The 18,913-nt window shown below is 46.3% G+C and overlaps 1 protein-coding gene across 3 annotated transcripts in view; it reads left to right on the forward strand.

Moving 5' to 3' along the window:
• LOC120023754 (phosphatidate phosphatase LPIN1-like) overlaps positions 1 to 18,913 on the forward strand; it is a 34,452-nt gene that overhangs the window by 12,202 nt on the left and 3,337 nt on the right. Inside the window, exons 4-20 of one of the 3 annotated variants that reach the window (XM_038967843.1) lie at positions 606 to 928; positions 4,336 to 4,452; positions 4,658 to 4,756; positions 5,237 to 5,348; positions 5,731 to 6,064; positions 6,205 to 6,298; positions 6,418 to 6,599; positions 8,435 to 8,528; positions 8,821 to 8,890; positions 9,709 to 9,801; positions 9,989 to 10,056; positions 10,359 to 10,491; positions 11,252 to 11,400; positions 11,500 to 11,586; positions 12,866 to 13,018; positions 18,381 to 18,495; positions 18,786 to 18,889. In XM_038967843.1, the coding sequence (XP_038823771.1) occupies positions 606 to 928; positions 4,336 to 4,452; positions 4,658 to 4,756; positions 5,237 to 5,348; positions 5,731 to 6,064; positions 6,205 to 6,298; positions 6,418 to 6,599; positions 8,435 to 8,528; positions 8,821 to 8,890; positions 9,709 to 9,801; positions 9,989 to 10,056; positions 10,359 to 10,491; positions 11,252 to 11,400; positions 11,500 to 11,586; positions 12,866 to 13,018; positions 18,381 to 18,495; positions 18,786 to 18,889 (2,327 nt within the window). Of the gene's footprint in view, positions 1 to 605; positions 929 to 4,335; positions 4,453 to 4,657; positions 4,757 to 5,233; positions 5,349 to 5,730; positions 6,065 to 6,204; positions 6,299 to 6,417; positions 6,600 to 8,434; positions 8,529 to 8,820; positions 8,891 to 9,708; positions 9,802 to 9,988; positions 10,057 to 10,358; positions 10,492 to 11,251; positions 11,401 to 11,499; positions 11,587 to 12,865; positions 13,019 to 18,380; positions 18,496 to 18,785; positions 18,890 to 18,913 lie in introns of all 3 variants that reach the window. The other 2 variants (XM_038967842.1, XM_038967844.1) reach the window with 2 other exon arrangements.

Consider the following 18,913-nt stretch of genomic DNA (forward strand, 5'->3'; position numbering starts at 1 on the left):
ACACTTCAACTAAAACCAGTAAAATGGTTCTTTGGCTAGCTTTTGCTACAGCCTATGTCAATGAGCGTTAGCATTCTAGCTACCAACTGCTGCATCCAAAATTGTTATTTTGCAAAGATCACAACCAAATGTAATCTTAGCAACTGTTCGAGCAAGAATCAAAACATCATCGTAAGTGTCTGAGAACCCCAAAAAGTGATATTTTTTTGGAAGTAAAGCATAAAGGCTATGTTAAATGGGCGCAGATAGCGATTCGTTTCTTACTGCAGCCAAGAGTTGCGCGCATATGTGAGTGACGTCAGTATGTCGTGTACTGGAAAGGGGTCTTATAGTGCAGCAAACAACTAAATGATCATAACGCATAGGTTGTAATATGGCTTTTTTCCCCTGGCTTCCCCATTGATTTTACCCACGCACTGCTACTGCAGAGAGCCTAGTCACCTGGTGTACCCTGAAGATTAGGAGGGAGTGAAAAGATTAATGTTATTCTTAATATCAAATATGAACATGTATTTCTACTGATTGCCATTTCCATGGCTAATTCTTACTTAACAATCCATTTACGTTTCATCATGACCTCACTTCCTGTTTCCCGTCTCCAACAGGAAGTGGTTCCATCATACCTGGCGACGTCTCCTATCGTGTCCCAGGGGGCGGAGCTAATGGAAGCTCAGCTGGGGAGGGGTGTGTCCCGCCTCTCTGACCCCGCCTCCCTCCAGGTCCAGACCCTGGGCTCCCAGCAGACCACAGGAGGAGGAGGAGGGGAAGGAGGGATGATGATGAAGAAGAGGAGGAAAAGGAGGAGGAAGGCACGGGAAAGCGGAGGAGGGAGACGGGAGGAGAGTGGGGAGTACTCAGAGGATGAGGACATGTTCACCATCGACATGAGCACTGATGAGGAGAGAGAGCACGACAACAACAGTAGCAGGTGATGACAGCAAATACAGTATTTACATCAACACTGCATGGCTGTGTGTGTTTGTGTGTGCGTGCGTGTGACTTCCTGTGAAGTTCTCAGGACGCTCATTTGAAAACAGACAGGGTCACGTTTGGGCTGTTTGGAGCGGTCTGCCAGTATTGCAGGGCGAGGCTTGTTTATGCGACACACAGCTGTCTGTCAGCAGTTACTGACTGCAGTCAAGTGGTTGTGTGGGGAGGAGAGAGAAGATTACACTGTCTTGTTGAGGTATTCTCAGTTTGGTCTTTCTGCGATCCTGCATATGTGTGTTTGGTAGAGGAATGATCCTTCTGAGATGTGGTTTATGGGAACGTGCACGCGTGTGTGTTTTTGCGTGCATGTGAGAGAGAGAGAGAGAGAGAGACTCTGGTTAAGAGCCAGAATAGCTTTGCTCCACTGCAGAGGTAAAAAAAAAAGCTTGATCAGCATCACAATGGTTTCTGCGAAACACATGAACCACTGCCAGCTCCTCTCTGTGTGTGTGGGACCCAGCAGGGAGGGGCAGACTCTGTTCTCAGGCGTTCCATGCAGGTCTGAGACAGACAGACAAACACCTATACACACGCACGCACGCACGCACACACAAAATCACTTCACAACAAAATCACTTCACAAACAGCCCCTCTCCCTGAGTAGTAAAGCACCAGTGGGTATAGCAGTCAGTCACTCAGTCTGTTAGTCTGTTCATATGCTGGTTGGGTGCTGGCTGAGACTGAGACTGGATAAACAAGCCTGAAGTGGCCAGTGTCTGTCTTTTGTGAACCCAATTATCTGTGTTCTGTGTGTGTGCGTTTTTGTGTTCAGGCTCTGTGAATACCAGCTCTCTGTCCCACGTGTCGGAGACGCTCCAGTGCCTCGTTCTTTTCCCACAATGCGCTCTGACTCTGTGGAGTAATGACCGTGGTGAATGGGGCCTCTCTCAGTCCCTCTTGATTCTCTCTCATTCATCTGATGTGTGTGTGTGTGTGTGTGTGTGTGTGTGTGTGTGTGTGTGTGTGTGTGTGTGTGTGTGTGTGTGTGTGTGTGTGTGTGTGTGTGTGTGTGTGTGTGTGTGTTTTTGGTTTTACTATCCTTGTGGGGATCAGAAATCATCACAAGGATAGTAGAAAAGGACAATTCAGACAGTTGGGACATTTCGCTGGTCCCAACAAGGAAAAAGGCTATTTTCAGTTTCGGGGTTAGGTTTAGGGTTAGGGTTACAATTAGGGTTAGGGTTAGGTTTAGGGTTAGGATATTAATATTTCTCATAAAAACTATTGGCATTAATAATTGTACAAATACTTCCAGTGCTGCAACTGGATTCACATCCTCATATACATCAAACTGTCACCGCGACTTCCGCCGAAGTTGGTCCCTCTACTTGTTCGGGAGGTGTTCGGCGGTCGACGTCACCAACCTTCTAGCCATCACTGATCCATTTTTTATTTTCCATTGGTTTTGTCTTGTCTTCCTTCACACCTGGTTCCAATCCCATCAATTACATGTTGTGTATTTAACCCTCTGTTCCCCCCCATGTCCTTGTCGGTAATTGTTTCTTGTAGTGCCTATGCACGGTATGCTGATATTTACCGGGTTTTGTTTGACCCATTTATATTATTGTTCTGTTGTCGGTGGTTTATGGATATTAACACCGATGTCTACTTTACTTGACTGACTTCATCGGGAAAGAGATTGATGAGGGAAATCTGTGTGGAATGGTACTGCTTGACCTACAGAAGGCCTTTGATACAGTTAACCACTGTCTCCTAATCTCCAAACTGGAGGCACTGGGGTTAAGCAGTATCCCTCTAGGCTGGGTAAAGTCCTATTTATCAGGAAGGGAGCAAGTAGTAGAGGTTAATGGTTCACTGTCTCAGGCAAAACCAATGAGTTGTGGCGTTCCGCAAGGGAGCGTGCTTGTGCCTCTGCTGTTTTTATTGTATATTAATGATATGAAAGATGCTTGTTCTTGCCATCTTTTTCTTTATGCGGATGACTCTACACTTCTGGTGTCTCACAAAAGTAAAACTATGTTGGAGAGCATACTTAGCACAGAGCTTACTAACATTAGCAAATGGCTTGGAGATAATAAGTTATCTCTGCACTTAGGGAAAACTGAAGCAATTATTTTTGGATCCAGGCCTAAATTGTGTAGGTTGTCTGAAATCAGAGTGGAGTTAGGGGGTGAGGTGCTGACTACTAAAACCTCTGTTAGCTACTTGGGATGTATCCTTGATGGAAGCTTGGGAGATGTGAGCATGGCCAATAAGGTGCTAGGGAAGGTTAATGCCAGGATGAAGTTTTTGGCTAGAAAGTTCAAGCTGCTTGAACTCCATGAAGGACTCCATGAAAGTGCTAGCTACTGCCCTCATTCAATGCCATTTTAACTATGCTAGTACTTCCTGGTTTGGGGGCTTATCTAAACTTATGAAGGGGAAGCTCCAGATAGCCCAGAATAAGTTGATCAGGGTAGTTTTGAAGGTGAGTCCACGTACTCACATAGGCAGGAGCTGCTTTCAGGAACTAAACTGGCTGCCTGTTGAGGCTAGGGTGTCCCAGATTAGACTAGGTTTGGTTTACAGGAGTATTTATGGTCCTGCGCCCAGATATTTAAGTGATTACTTTCCTCGTGTTAGGGATGCACACAATCACAGCACCAGATCAGGTGTTGCTGATGTGTGCTTATACAGGTTCAGGAGTAATGCTGGGAAAGGTACTTTCTTGTATACTGGAGCCTCAGAATGGAATGAGATGCCTATGCCCATAAAAACAACGTCCTCTCTGGACAGTTTTAAAAATAAAGTAAAAATCTGTTTGATGTCTTCTGTGCCCATATGAATAACCCCTATGATGTAACTGGAATGATGAGATAGATGTTCTTCTTCTCTGTTTTTGTTTTATTATTTCACTGCCGTACTGTGTTCGATCTTGTATAGCCATCTTGTCTCAAGAGGAGCACAATGGAAATAAGTCCCAGACTTTATTGTGTGTTATCCTCGATGATCTTATTCATGTGCATGTATGGCTTTTAAGTTTTATGTGTGCTTGTTTTTTTAAATGGTCGAATTAATAAACTAAACTAAACGACACCGCTGTAAATCAGTTTTCGCTCTCCTGCGCCTGACTTCTCTGCCGCCAGTACGCACCTCACTACACAAACCAACATACATTTCTTTACATCTTCAGCAAAAGAGGCCTGAGAAAACATTGTGCATGATATCTCTGTGTGTACGTCTGTGTGTCTGTGTGTGCATGTGTGTGCGTGTGTGTTGTTGCTGCTAACGTCTTTCTGTCTCCCTCTCTCTCTCTCTCTCTCTCTCTCTCTCTCTCTCTCTCTCTCTCTCTCTCTCTCTCTCTCTCTCTCTCTCTCTCTCTCTCTCTCTCTTTCGCTGTCTCAGGGCCTCTTCTCGGGAGCTCAATGGAGAGCAGGGCCCTAAGGCCAGTGTGTTGAGCAGCAACTACACCCAGAACACAACATACACACACTCTGACGCAGACTGGGCACGCTCACAGAGGTACATAACTATGACCCAACACACACAGACACACACTTACAGACACACACACACACCAGACATGACTAGAATAGAATAGAATAATACACAGTTTGGTTCGACTCATCTTGTCGTATGCCTTTGTAGATTAAAATAACTGCGTATGGCTGACAGTTGTTCTCTCTGTACGTCTGTCTCCCTCCCCCCTCTTTCTCTCCCCTTCCAGTGCTATAATAGAGCAGACACGTACTCTGTCTATCCCTCCTAGCGGTGGTCTGTCCATCTCCTGTCCACAGCAGACGTCTGTCTTCCCTTCTCCTGTCAGGTAAGTCATGTCACCATCCAATTTCACTTTTCAGTATAGCTTAATTAAGCCTTAAAAGTTATCCTTCGTTTAATTTTGGACCAACTACATATTGTCTAAAACCATGGGACAGAAACCAGCAAAGTCTTCCCACTGGGCACAGTTCAACGTATAGTTTTGATTCACATTTGGTTGAGTTGTTAACTAATGTGAATTCAAAGTGAAATCAACCAAATATGTCACCGTATCATTGGATTTAGGTTAAATGTTAGGTGAAAACAATAGGAAATTCTCTTACGTCGATGACTTTTTGCAAATCAAATCAGTTTTCCACGTTAATTCAACGTCATCACATATAATTGTTTGGTTGAAATGACGTGGAAACAACATTGATTCAATAAGAAAATTCCCAGTGGGTTTGTACTGTATTGTTTATGTCCATGAGTCAGTGTAGTGCTGGCTCAACCAATCACATCTCTCTGTGTGTCTGTCACTCAGCAGCCCCGGTGGTTCCCGCCCCTCCACTCCGAAGAGTGACTCGGAGCTGACCAATCAAAGCAAAGACAACCCTGAGATTCTGTGGGCCTGGGGGGAGCTGCCACAAGCTGCCAAGGTACGGAGGGAGGGAGGGAAATAGAAAAAGAGAGTCATAGAGGGAGGGGGGGAAGAGACAGATTCAGAGAGACAGAACAGGAATGAAGGGGCGCAAAGAGGGAGAGACAGTATGTCTAGCTGTAGTCCACACAGTGATCCAGGAATCAGCACTGATGATGGCAGAGGAACTTTAACCACTTTAATCATCTTCCATGAGAGCAGCGGAGGACATGCTTTTACCCTAGCGCTCACGCTAACCACACATCCTCTATCTCTTCTCTCTGCCTGTCTCTTCTTCTCTACTATTGACACCCGACCTCCCGCGTCCTTGCTGTAGCGTGCTTTCTTTCTTCTTCCTTACTCTCTCCTCTCTCTCTCTCTTTCCCTCTCTCCACCTCTAGCCCTCCTACCTCCCTCCATCCCAGATGCAAGATTCTGGGATGAAGTCCCCTGTCTCCATCCCTGTGTGTGACAGCACACACTTCAGGACCATCCCCGGAGACTGTGGCCCCCCTGGCCAGACCCAGAGCCACCCAGACAATGGCCCCCCATCCCTCAACCCATACATGCCCCAGCCTGGGAACAACACGGCTGGGCCCGGGGCTGGAGGGGACATGGAGTTAGTAGGGGCAGCCTGTAGAGAGGTGGAGGGGCTGATGGCCTCCAGGTTGTTGTCAGAACTGGATGAGGGGGGCAGCCCGGTCAGACGCACAGACTCCCCATCCAAGAGGAAAGGTACGTCTTCAGCTGTCACTCAACATGCGTTCACGTCTGTAGATGTGATTGCCTCCACCATTAGCTACACGTCAAGTTAATGGATGAAAATGCCATGTCAATCATTGTATCCATGGTAACGTTTGACGCTGTACCTGCAGACAAGAGGAGCCACCACCTGGGCTCGGATGGAATCTACCTGGATGACATCACTGAACTGGAGCCAGAGGTGGCTGCTCTGTACTTCCCTAAAAGGTAACACGGCCCTCACACACACACACACTCTCACCTATAACACACACACACACACACACCTATTCTGTCCTACACAAACACTCGTCCCCCACTCCTGAACCTATGACACTGTTCCTTAGTGACGGTTCAGTGAGAGGGGGCTCGGAGACAGGGGCCCGGAGCGCCAACCAATCACCTCAGTCGGTGGGCAGCAGTGGGATGGACAGCGGTGTGGACAGCTACTCTGACCAGCTGGGAGACATGCCCAACATCGCCATCTCCCTGTGTGGAGGTCTCACTGACAACAGAGAGATCACAAAAGGTACTGGCCGTTAAACACATGGGCTGCATCTCAATACTGTCAGCTTGATTTACTGGTATAACTGGATATTGTAGCTCCATCTACTTGCTGTCATTGTTTTCACCTATCCAGCCCTCTCAGATCCACTAACTGGTGAGAGATCAGATGAGAGGGAGCTCATTTCTACAGACCAATTCTATTAACCCTCTCCTGTCTGTGTCTCTACATAACAGTTATATTAACCCTCTCCTGTCTGTGTGTCTCTACAGAACAGTTCTATTAACCCTCTCCTGTCTGTGTCTCTACATAACAGTTCTATTAACCCTCTCCTGTCTGTGTCTCTACAGAACAGTTCTATTAGCCCTCTCCTGTCTGTGTCTCTACAGAACAGTTCTATTAGCCCTCTCCTGTCTGTGTGTCTCTACAGACCAGTTCTATTAACCCTCTCCTGTTCTGTGTGTCTCTACAGAACAGTTCTATTAACCCTCTCCTGTCTGTGTCTCTACAGACCAGTTATATTAACCCTCTCCTGTCTGTGTCACTACAGAACAGTTCTATTAGCCCTCTCCTGTCTGTGTGTCTCTACATAACAGTTCTATTAACCCTCTCCTGTCTGTGTCTCTACAGAACAGTTCTATTAACCCTCTCCTGTCTGTGTGTCTCTACAGAACAGTTATATTAACCCTCTCCTGTCTGTGTCTCTACAGAACAGTTCTATTAACCCTCTCCTGTCTGTGTCTCTACAGAACAGTTCTATTAACCCTCTCCTGTCTGTGTGTCTCTACATAACAGTTATATTAACCCTCTCCTGTCTGTGTCTCTACAGAACAGTTCTATTAACCCTCTCCTGTCTGTGTGTCTCTACAGAACAGTTATATTAACCCTCTCCTGTCTGTGTCTCTACAGAACAGTTCTATTAACCCTCTCCTGTCTGTGTCTCTACAGACCAGTTCTATTAACCCTCTCCTGGCTGTGTGTCTCTACAGAACAGTTCTATTAACCCTCTCCTTTCTGTGTGTCTCTACAGAACAGTTCTATTAACCCTCTCCTGTCTGTGTCTCTACAGACCAGTTCTATTAACCCTCTCCTGGCTGTTCGTCTCTACAGAACAGTTCTATTAACCCTCTCCTGTCTGTGTCTCTACAGAACAGTTCTATTAACCCTCTCCTGTATGTGTCTCTACAGACCAGTTCTATTAACCCTCTCCTGTCTGTGTGTCTCTACATAACAGTTCTATTAAACCTCTCCTGTCTGTGTGTCTCTACAGAACAGTTCTATTAACCCTCTCCTGTCTGTGTCTCTACAGAACAGTTCTATTAGCCCTCTCCTGTCTGTGTCTCTACAGACCAGTTCTATTAACCCTCTCCTGTCTGTGTGTCTCTACATAACAGTTCTATTAACCCTCTCCTGTCTGTGTCTCTACAGACCAGTTCTATTAACCCTCTCCTGTCTGTGTCTCTACAGAACAGTTATATTAACCCTCTCTTGTCTGTGTCTCTACAGAACAGTTCTATTAACCCTCTCCTGTCTGTGTCTCTACAGACCAGTTATATTAATTCTCTCCTGTCTGTGTCTCTACAGACCAGTTCTATTAACCCTCTCCTGTCTGTGTCTCTACAGAACAGTTATATTAACCCTCTCCTGTCTGTGTCTCTACGGAACAGTTCTATTAACCCTCTCCTGTCTGTGTCTCTACAGACCAGTTATATTAACCCTCTCCTGTCTGTGTCTCTACAGACCAGTTCTATTAACCCTCTCCTGTCTGTGTCTCTACAGAACAGTTCTATTAACCCTCTCCTGTCTGTGTCTCTACAGACCAGTTATATTAACCATCTCCTGTCTGTGTGTCTCTACAGAACAGTTCCAGGAGAGAGCCATCTCTTACCAGCAGTTCACTGAAAACCCCTCCATCATCGACGATCCCAACCTGGTGGTCAAGATTGGAACCAAGTACGTAAAATACCTCTAACTAACCTTTAACCTCATAGCAGTAAAGATGTGATCGTTCCCGATTAATCCGGAATTCCTGCTTTTCTGACGTAATCCTCCGTATATCATTGATTCTGACCTATCCACTAGCCAAAATCCAGATGTTCTATGTTGTCCTGATCTGATTGGAAAAGTATGTATGTACTGTATACTCTTTGTGCGCACTGTAAAAATGCAGTACTACCGATAAGAAATGAACTGCAGACACTAAAGATACAACAGTGATCTTATGTTTGTGTCTGTTCTCCTCCAGGTACTACAACTGGACCACCGCAGCCCCTCTCATGCTGGCTATGCAGGTGTATCAGAAGCCCCTGCCAATGGTAAGACCTCCGTAACACTAGCAACATGCTATTAGCAACATGCTATTAGCATAGCATCTAGGCTACTCGACTTGGTGATGAGACTGTGTGCTAATGTCAAATAGTGTGCTTTATTTGGCTACCTGAGTGGTTTTACCTGAGAGGCTTAAAAAGCGAATCATTTTGCAATGTAAAGAGAGAAGTCCAACTGTAACCCATCTAGCTAAATCTGGTTCTGCGTCTGGCTTCACGTGTGTTGTTTTTGTCTGAATTCTTCTGTCCTCTGTCTCGCTTTGGACTTCCTGTACACTAAAAAGCGTTCTCCTGAACCACGTCTCCTCCTAACACTTGAGTCTTTCTTCCCCCCTTGTTTTTCCCTTTTTTAATTTGTTCTACCTCCATCTCACCTCCCATTTGGCCCTGTCTTGTGTGTCTTCAGCACTCCTGCCTGAGTTATGTGTACTCTGCCTTTGGCCTCTTCTCCTACTGTTTACCCAGTCTGTTTGGCTCCAGCCCCGTGGGTCTCTTTGGTTTCAGCTGTCTGTCTGTCTGGCTGTTGGATATAACATGTCTGTCTCTCTGTCGGGTATAGCATGTCTGTCTGTCTGTCTCTCTTTGTGTGTTATTCCTCTACTTCTCTCTCTCTTCTCTCTCTCCCAGTCTCTGTGTTTCCCTCCCTCTGTTGCTGCCTCTCTTCCTTAGATCGCCATCATCCAGTCACACGGACACACTTGCTTCACGTTTTTTGCGTTTGGGTTTTTGTATCTCTGTGTTTTTTGCGTTTTTAGTGGTTTTGTTGAGTTGGGTTTTTGGTCAGGAACTGTGTGCGTTTGCTTCAGGCCACGGTGGAGAACATCATGAAGGAGAAGATGCCCAAGAAAGGAGGCCGCTGGTGGTTCTCATGGCGCAGCAGGAACAGCGACTCCAAATCGGTACACACACACACACACACACCTCTGTAACACACATACCTCCTGAACACACTTACATAACCATTTGGGAACCTCCGCAGAAGTTACAATGCTGGACACTTGCCTATTTGACTAGTGGACTGGGGTATTATATGTGCTAGTGTGTCCTGGTTGTTGTATGAGTGTGTGTCTGGTTGTCTGTCCCCAGGACTCAGTGTCTGAGATAGGAGTTGGAGACGGGAGAGAGACCTCTCTCAACATGGCTTCCGTCAATGGGTAATGACACTTCTCTAACACCAGAACAGTTTACGATATATGTGCAATATGAATTAACTATGTTGAGTACACATTTATATACCTTAGTTTACATATCCTCGTATAAAGTACACAAAAGGGGGTGGTTTCATGGACACAGATTAAGCCTAATCCTGGACTAAAAAGCATTTTAATTCATTTGAGTCCGGGAAACTGCCCCTAGAGGTTTATAGGCTATATTTTTTATATACATTTTTTAAAATTCTGTTCATATAATCAGACATTATAGCTGAACTGTTGTTGTATCTGTTGATGTAACACAGAATGAAGGAGGAGTCTTCCTCCAGCGATGAGGAACACAGACCGTCCAATCAAGAATCCTGCCAGCCCGAGCCTCTTCTCACGCCTGGTAGTGTCTTCTACAGGAAGACCCTCAGACTGACCCCAGAGCAGCTGGTGAGAGACTCAACACTGTTCCCCTAACCTCTGTTAAGATAGCTTCTGATCTCAGAACTGCTGGTGAGAAACACAATACTTCTCACATCTTTTGATGGGGTGATGTTGAACTGTGTATTCTCAGGCAAGTCTTCAGTTGAACCAATCAGTAGCAGGGTTAGAGTTAGTAGAGGCTTTATGGGTAATGTAGTTTTTCTGCCCTCAAGAAAATCTGCAGTTAAACCACTCAGTAACAGGTTATGCTGCATTCAAGACAATGTGGAACTCTGAAAAAAATGAGCTCCGACTTTAAAAAAAATCAATTTGAACGGTCATCCAACTTGGAATTACAAGTAGGAAACTCGGGCATCATCCTAGACCTCCGACTTCTCCGACATGAAGATTCCTGACATCACGTCAACAAAAAACATGGCGGCCTTCATCGTTTACATAAAAATACGTATTCTCACCTAATGCATTTCCTCTCTTCTTTAAACACTTTAGCAAGAGGCATATAGCATCTCTGCAAACAAAAGATTCCTTCAAGTGTCCATGTTTTTCCGAGTTGACAGCTTGAACGCACCGAAGTGGGAGGTCGAAAGACTTCCTAGTCGGGATCTCAGAGTTTGCCGAGTTGTCTTGAACGCACCATTAGAGTTAGTAGAGGGTGTATGGGTAATGTAGTCTTTCTTCCCATCAAGCCAGTCTGCCGTTGAACCACTCAGTAACAGGGTTAGAGTTAGTAGAGGCTGTATGGGTAATGTAGTCTTTCTGTCCTCAGGCCAGTCTTCAGTTGAAGGAGGGTCCTAATGAGGTGGTGTTCAGTGTGACCACTCAGTACCAGGGCACCTGTCGCTGCCAGGGCACCATCTATCTCTGGAGCTGGGACGACAAGATTGTCATCTCAGACATTGACGGCACCATCACCAGGTAAGTGTGTGTGTGTGTTTGTATTGGCAGTTGTATGTGATCACATTATATCTGTTAATGATAGTCTAATTACATGTGTGTGCGTGTCCTCTCATTCAGATCTGACACCCTGGGCCACATCCTGCCAACGCTGGGTAAAGATTGGACCCACCAGGGCATTGCCCGCCTCTACCACCGAGTCAGCCAGTGAGTCTCCCACAACAGGAGTTACATAACTATAGATGGCCGTTAGAGTAATGAAACAGGGGTCACATTCAGAATATGTCTCAATGTAAGATGAATGAATCATGTCAGCTTTAATCATGGTGTTCAGTGCGTTGCACCATCCTGAAAACAGCCATTTAGTTGAACTCCTGTCTCCTCCCTCTCTCTTAGGACTTACTAGGAGAGTAGAAAAATGTAATCTCTCTCTCTCTCCCTCTCTCTCTCCCTCTCCCTCTCCCTCTCCCTCCCTCTCTCTTAGGACTTACTAGGAGAGTAGAAAAATGTAATCTCCCTCTCCCTCCCTCTCTCTCTCTTAGGACTTACTAGGAGAGTAGAAAAATGTAATCTCCCTCTCCCTCTCCCTCCCTCTCTCTCTCGTAGGACTTACTAGGAGAGTAGAAAAATGTAATCTCTCTCTCTCTCCCTCTCCCTCTCCCTCCCTCTCTCTCTCTTAGGACTTACTAGGAGAGTAGAAAAATGTAATCTCTCTCTCCCTCTCCCTCTCCCTCCCTCCCTCTCTCTTAGGACTTACTAGGAGAGTAGAAAAATGTAATCTCTCTCTCCCTCTCCCTCTCCCTCCCTCTCTCTCTCTTAGGACTTACTAGGAGAGTAGAAAAATGTAATCTCTCTCTCTCCCTCTCCCTCTCCCTCCCTCCCTCTCTCTTAGGACTTACTAGGAGAGTAGAAAAATGTAATCTCTCTCTCCCTCTCCCTCTCCCTCTCCCTCCCTCTTAGGACTTACTAGGAGAGTAGAAAAATGTAATCTCTCTCTCTCTCTCCCTCTCCCTCTCCCTCCCTCTCTCTCTCTTAGGACTTACTAGGAGAGTAGAAAAATGTAATCTCTCTCTCTCTCTCCCTCTCCCTCTCCCTCCCTCTCTCTCTCTTAGGACTTACTAGGAGAGTAGAAAAATGTAATCTCTCTCTCTCTCTCCCTCTCCCTCCCTCTCTCTCTCTTAGGATTTACTAGGAGAGTAGAAAAATGTAATCTCTCTCTCCCTCTCCCTCTCCCTCCCTCTCTCTCTCTTAGGACTTACTAGGAGAGTAGAAAAATGTAATCTCTCTCTCTCTCTCCCTCTCCCTCTCCCTCCCTCTCTCTCTCTTAGGACTTACTAGGAGAGTAGAAAAATGTAATCTCTCTCTTTCTTTCCCTCTCCCTCTCCCTCTCCCTCCCTCTCTCTTAGGACTTACTAGGAGAGTAGAAATGTAATCTCTCTCTCTCTCGCTCTCCCTCTCTCTCTCCCTCTCCCTCTCTCTCTCTCAGGAACGGTTATAAGTTCATGTACTGCTCTGCAAGGGCTATAGGTATGGCTGATATGACGAGGGAATATCTCCACTGGGTCAACGAGAGAGGAACCATGCTGCCTATAGGACCTGTCCTACTCAGCCCCAGCAGCCTGTTCTCGGCCCTGCACAGGTGAGGAGCGCACACACATCATCACGGTCTGCTAACTGCTAGCTTGCCAGCCCCGGTCTGCTAACTGCTAGCTTGTTTATCCCCGGCCTACTAACTGTTAGCTTGTTAGCATCGGCCTGCTAACTGTCTGAATCGCCGTGTCCCCAGTCAGCCCAACCACTCACTGGACCCATATGTTCACTTGGCTACGCATGCCTCTCTCTAATATCAATATGCCTCGTCCATTACTGTCCTGGTTAGTGATTACTGTCTTATTTCACTGTAGAGCCTCTAGTCCTGCTCAATATGCCTTAACCAACCATGTTGTTCCACCTCCTACATATGCGATGACATCACCTGGTTTAAACGTCTCTAGAGACTATATCTCTCTCATCATTACTCAATGCCTAGGTTTACCTCCAATGTACTCACATCCTACCTTACCTTTGTCTGTACACTATGCCTTGAATCTATGCTATCGTGCCCAGAAACCTGCTCCTTTTAATCTCTGTTCCGAACTTGCTAGACGGCCAGTTCGTATAGCATTTAGCCGTACCCTTATCCTACTTCTCCTCTGTTCCTCTGGTGATGTAGAGATTAATCCAGGTCCTGCAGTGCCTAGCCCCATTCCCACTCCCCAGGTGCTCTCATTTGTTGACTTCTGTAACCTTAAAAGCCTTGGTTTCATGCATGTTAGCATTAGAAGCCTACTCCCTAAGTTTGTTTTATTCACTGCTTTAGCACACTCTGCCAACCCGGATGTCTTAGCCGTGTCTGAATCCTGGCTTAGGAAAACCACCAAAAACCCTGAAATCTCCATCGCTAACTATAACATTTTCCGCCAAGATAGAACTGCCAAAGGGGGCGGTGTTGCAATCTACTGCAAAGATAGCCTGCAGAGTTCTGTATTACTATCCAGGTCTGTGCCCAAAAAATTCGAGCTTCTACTTCTAAAAATTCACCTTTCCAGAAACAAGTCTCTCATTGTTGCCGCTTGCTATAGACCTCCCTCTGCCCCCAGCTGTGCCCTCGATACCATATGTGAATTGATTGCCCCCCATCTATCTTCTTCATCTATAAACTGGGACATGCTTAACACCCCGGCCATCCTACAATCTAAGCTTGATGCCCTCAATCTCACACAAATGATCAATGAACCTACCAGGTACAACTCCAAATCCGTAAACACGGGCACCCTCATAGATGTCATCCTAACTAACTCGCCCTCCAAATACACCTCTGCTGTTTTCAATCAAGATCTCAGCGATCACTGTCTCATTGCCTGCATCCGTAATGGGGCTGCGACCAAACGACCACCCCTCATCACTGTCAAACGCTCCCTAAAACACTTCTGCGAGCAGGCCTTTCTAATCGACCTGGCCGGGGTATCCTGGAATGACATTGACCTCATCCCGTCAGTAGATGATGCCTGGCTATTCTTTAAAAGTGCCTTCCTCACCATCTTAAATAAGCATACCCCATTCAAAAAATGTAGAACTAGGAATAGATACAGTCCTTGGTTCACTCCAGACCTGTCTGCCCTTGATCAGCACAAAAACATCCTGTGGCGTTCTGCATTAGCATCGAATAGCCCCCATGATATGCAACTTTTCAGGGAAGTTAGGAACAAATATACACAGGTAGTTAGGAAAGCTAAGGCTAGCTTTTTCAAACAGAAATTTGCATCCTGTAGTACTAACCCAAAAAAGTTCTGGGACACTGTAAAGTCCATGGAGAATAAGAGCAGCTCCTCCAAGCTGCCCACTGCTCTGAGGCTAGGAAACACTGTCACCACCGATAAATCCACTATAATTGAGAATTTCAATAAGCATTTCTCTACGGCTGGCCATGCTTTCCACCTGGCTACCCTTACCCCGGTCAACTGCCCGGCACCCTCCACAGCAACCCGCCAAAGCCCCCACCATTTCTCCTTCACTCAAATCCAGATAGCTGATGTTCTGAAAGAGCTGCAAAATCTGGACCCCTACAAATCAGCCGGGCTAGACAATCTGGACCCTCTCTTTCTAAAATGATCTGCCGAAATTGTTGCAACCCCTATTACTAGCCTGTTCAACCTCTCTTTCGTATCGTCTGAGATTCCCAAAGATTGGAAAGCTGCCGCGGTCATCCCCCTCTTCAAAGGGGGTGACACTCTAGACCCAAACTGCTACAGACCTATATCTATCCTACCCTGTCTTTCTAAGGTCTTCGAAAGCCAAATTAACAAACAGATTACCGAGCATTTCGAATCCCACCGTACCTTCTCCGCTATGCAATCTGGTTTCAGAGCTGGTCATGGGTGCACCTCAGCCACGCTCAAGGTCCTAAACGACATCATAACCGCCATCGATAAGAGACATTACTGCGCAGCCATATTCATCGACCTGGCCAAGGCTTTCAACTCTGTCAATCACCACATTCTTATTGGCAGACTCGACAGCCTTGGTTTCTCAAATGATTGCCTCGCCTGGTTTACCAACTTCTTCTCTGATAGAGTTCAGTGTGTCAAATCGGAGGGCCTGTTGTCCGGACCTCTGGCAGTCTCTATGGGGGTGCCACAGGGTTCAATCCTCGGGCCGACTCTCTTCTCTGTATACATCAATGATGTTGCTCTTGCTGCTGGTGATTCTCTGATACACCTCTACGCAGACGACACCATTCTGTATACTTCTGGCCCCTCTTTGGACACTGTGTTAACTAACCTCCAGACGAGCTTCAATGCCATACAACTCTCCTTCCGTGGCCTCCAACTGCTCTTAAACGCAAGTAAAACTAAATGCATGCTATTCAACCGATCACTGCCCGCACCTGCTCGCCCGTCCAGCATCACTACTCTGGACGGTTCTGACTTAGAATACGTTGACAACTACAAATACCTAGGTACACTCTCCTTCCAGATACACTCTCCTTCCAGACTCACATTAAGCATCTCCAATCCAAAATTAAATCTAGAATCGGCTTCCTATATCGCAACAAAGCATCCTTCACTCATGCTGCCAAACATACCCTCGTAAAACTGACCATCCTACCGATCCTCGACTTCGGTGATGTCATCTATAAAATAGCCTCCAACACTCTACTCAACAAACTGGATGCAGTCTATCACAGTGCCATCCGTTTTGTCACCAAAGCCCCATACACTACCCACCATTGCGACCTGTACGCTCTCGTTGGTTGGCCCTCGCTTCATATACGTCGCCAAACCCACTGGCTACAGGTTATCTACAAGTCTCTGCTAGGTAAAGCCCCGCCTTATCTCGGCTCACTGGTCACCATAGCAGCACCCACTCGTAGCACGTGCTCCAGCAGGTATATCTCACTGGTCACCCCCAAAGCCAATTCCTCCTTTGGTCGTCTTTCCTTCCAGTTCTCTGCTGCCAATGACTGGAACGGACTGCAAAAATCTCTGAAGCTGGAAACACTTATCTCCCTCACTAGCTTTAAGCACCAGCTGTCAGAGCAGCTCACAGATCACTGCACCTGTACATAGCCCATCTATAATTTAGCTCAAATAGCTACCTCTTCCCCTACTGTATTTATTTATTTACTTTCCACATTCTTCCACTGCAAATCTACCATTCCATTGTTTTACTTGCAATATTGTATTTTCCTCGCCACCATGGCCTTTTTTTTTGCCTTTACCTCCCTAATCTCACCTCATTTCCTCACATTGTATAGAGACTTATTTTTCTACTGTATTATTGACTGTATGTTTTGCTTATTCCATTTGTAACTCTGTGTTGTTGTATGTGTCGAACTGCTTTGCTTTATCTTGGCCAGGTCGCAGTTGCAAATGAGAACGTGTTCTCAACTAGGTTACCTGGTTAAATAAAGGTGAACTAAAAATACAAATAAAAAAATCACCGTCAAAATAAACACAGCAGAGGCGTCAAACACAATAGAGAACAATGTACAGTACATTTTAGCAGGCGCTCTTATTCACAGCATACATTTTCATACTGGTCCCCCATGGGGATAAAACCCACAACCCTGACGTGGCGAGCACCATGCTAAACCAACTGAGCCACACGGGACAACAGTAGCTTATATAGAAGAGATATCCCTATATTATATAATGATCATTCTGACCTTCCTGTCCTCTCGTCCTTCCTTTCCTGTCCTGATATTTTCATCCTGTCTTGTCATCCTGTCTTTCCTGTTTTGTCCTTCCTGTCGTTCTGTCCTTCCTGTCCTAACCTGGCGTCCTGTCCTTCCTGTCTTGTCCTGTCATCTCTGCCCTATCCTTCCTGTCCTGTCTTGTCTTGTCCTGTCATCTCTGCCCTATCCTTCCTGTCTTGTCTTGTCCTGTCATCTCTGCCCTATCCTTCCTGTCCTGTCTTGTCTTGTCCTGTCATCTCTGCCCTATCCTTCCTGTCTTGTCTTGTCCTGTCATCTCTGCCCTATCCTTCCTGTCCTGTCTTGTCCTGTCATCTCTGCCCTATCCTTCCTGTCTTGTCTTGTCCTGTCATCTCTGCCCTATCCTTCCCGTCCTGTCTTGTCTGCCCTATCCTTCCTGTCCTGTCTTGTCCTGTCATCTCTGCCCTATCCTTCCTGTCCTGTCTTGTCCTGTCATCTCTGCCCTATCCTTCCTGTCTTGTCTTGTCCTGTCATCTCTGCCCTATCCTTCCTGTCCTGTCTTGTCTGCCCTATCCTTCCTGTCCTGTCTTGTCCTGTCATCTCTGCCCTGTCCTTCCTGTCTTGTCTTGTCATCTCTGCCCTATCCTTCCTGTCCTGTCTTGTCCTGTCATCTCTGCCCTATCCTTCCTGTCCTGTCTTGTCTTCCCTATCCTTCCTGTCCTGTCTTGTCCTGTCATCTCTGCCCTATCCTTCCTGTCCTGTCTTGTCCTGTCATCTCTGCCATATCCTTCCTGTCCTGTCTTGTCCTGTCATCTCTGCCCTATCCTTCCTGTCCTGTCTTGTCCTGTCATCTCTGCCCTATCCTTCCTGTCCTGTCTTGTCCTGTCATCTCTGCCCTATCCTTCCTGTCCTGTCTTGTCCTGTCATCTCTGCCCTATCCTTCCTGTCCTGTCTTGTCCTGTCATCTCTGCCCTATCCTTCCTGTCTTGTCTTGTCCTGTCATCTCTGCCCTATCCTTCCTGTCCTGTCTTGTCCTGTCATCTCTGCCCTATCCTTCCTGTCCTGTCTTGTCCTGTCATCTCTGCCCTATCCTTCCTGTCCTGTCTTGTCTTGTCCTGTCATCTCTGCCCTATCCTTCCTGTCTTGTCTTGTCATCTCTGCCCTATCCTTCCTGTCCTGTCTTGTCCTGTCATCTCTGCCCTATCCTTCCTGTCTTGTCTTGTCCTGTCATCTCTGCCCTATCCTTCCTGTCCTGTCTTGTCCTGTCATCTCTGCCCTATCCTTCCTGTCTTGTCCTGTCCTGTAGGGAGGTGATAGAGAAGAAGCCTGAGAGGTTTAAGATTGAGTGTCTGACCGACATCAAGCAGCTGTTCCACCCCAACACTGAGCCTTTCTACGCAGCCTTCGGCAACAGAGCCACGGTGAGAGCCCTGCTCCCTCCATCACTGTACATGTTAACGTTGGCTACATTTTAGATTCATTTGACTGGGACCTTAAACATTCTATACCTTTTACATTTACATTTTGGTCATTTAGCAGACGATCTTATCTGACTTACAGCCAGTAATCAACTTTTTTGCCAATGTGACAGATTCAGCCAAAAGGCTCATTTCAAACTGAATATTATGTTTGCTTCTGTTGTGGTTGTGTATGTTTTTTTTGGGGTAGTACGTCAGTCACTGTTACAGTTGTTGTTGTTGTTGTTGTTTAGGATGTGTATTCCTATAAGGAGGTGGGCGTTCCCCTAAACAGGATCTTCACAGTCAACCCCAAGGGAGAGCTGATACAGGAACACGCCAGGACCAACATCTCATCGTAAGTCAGACCTCTCCGTCTCTT

This window comes from Salvelinus namaycush, chromosome 28 (assembly GCF_016432855.1).
Source record: "Salvelinus namaycush isolate Seneca chromosome 28, SaNama_1.0, whole genome shotgun sequence".
Taxonomy (NCBI): domain Eukaryota; kingdom Metazoa; phylum Chordata; class Actinopteri; order Salmoniformes; family Salmonidae; genus Salvelinus; species Salvelinus namaycush.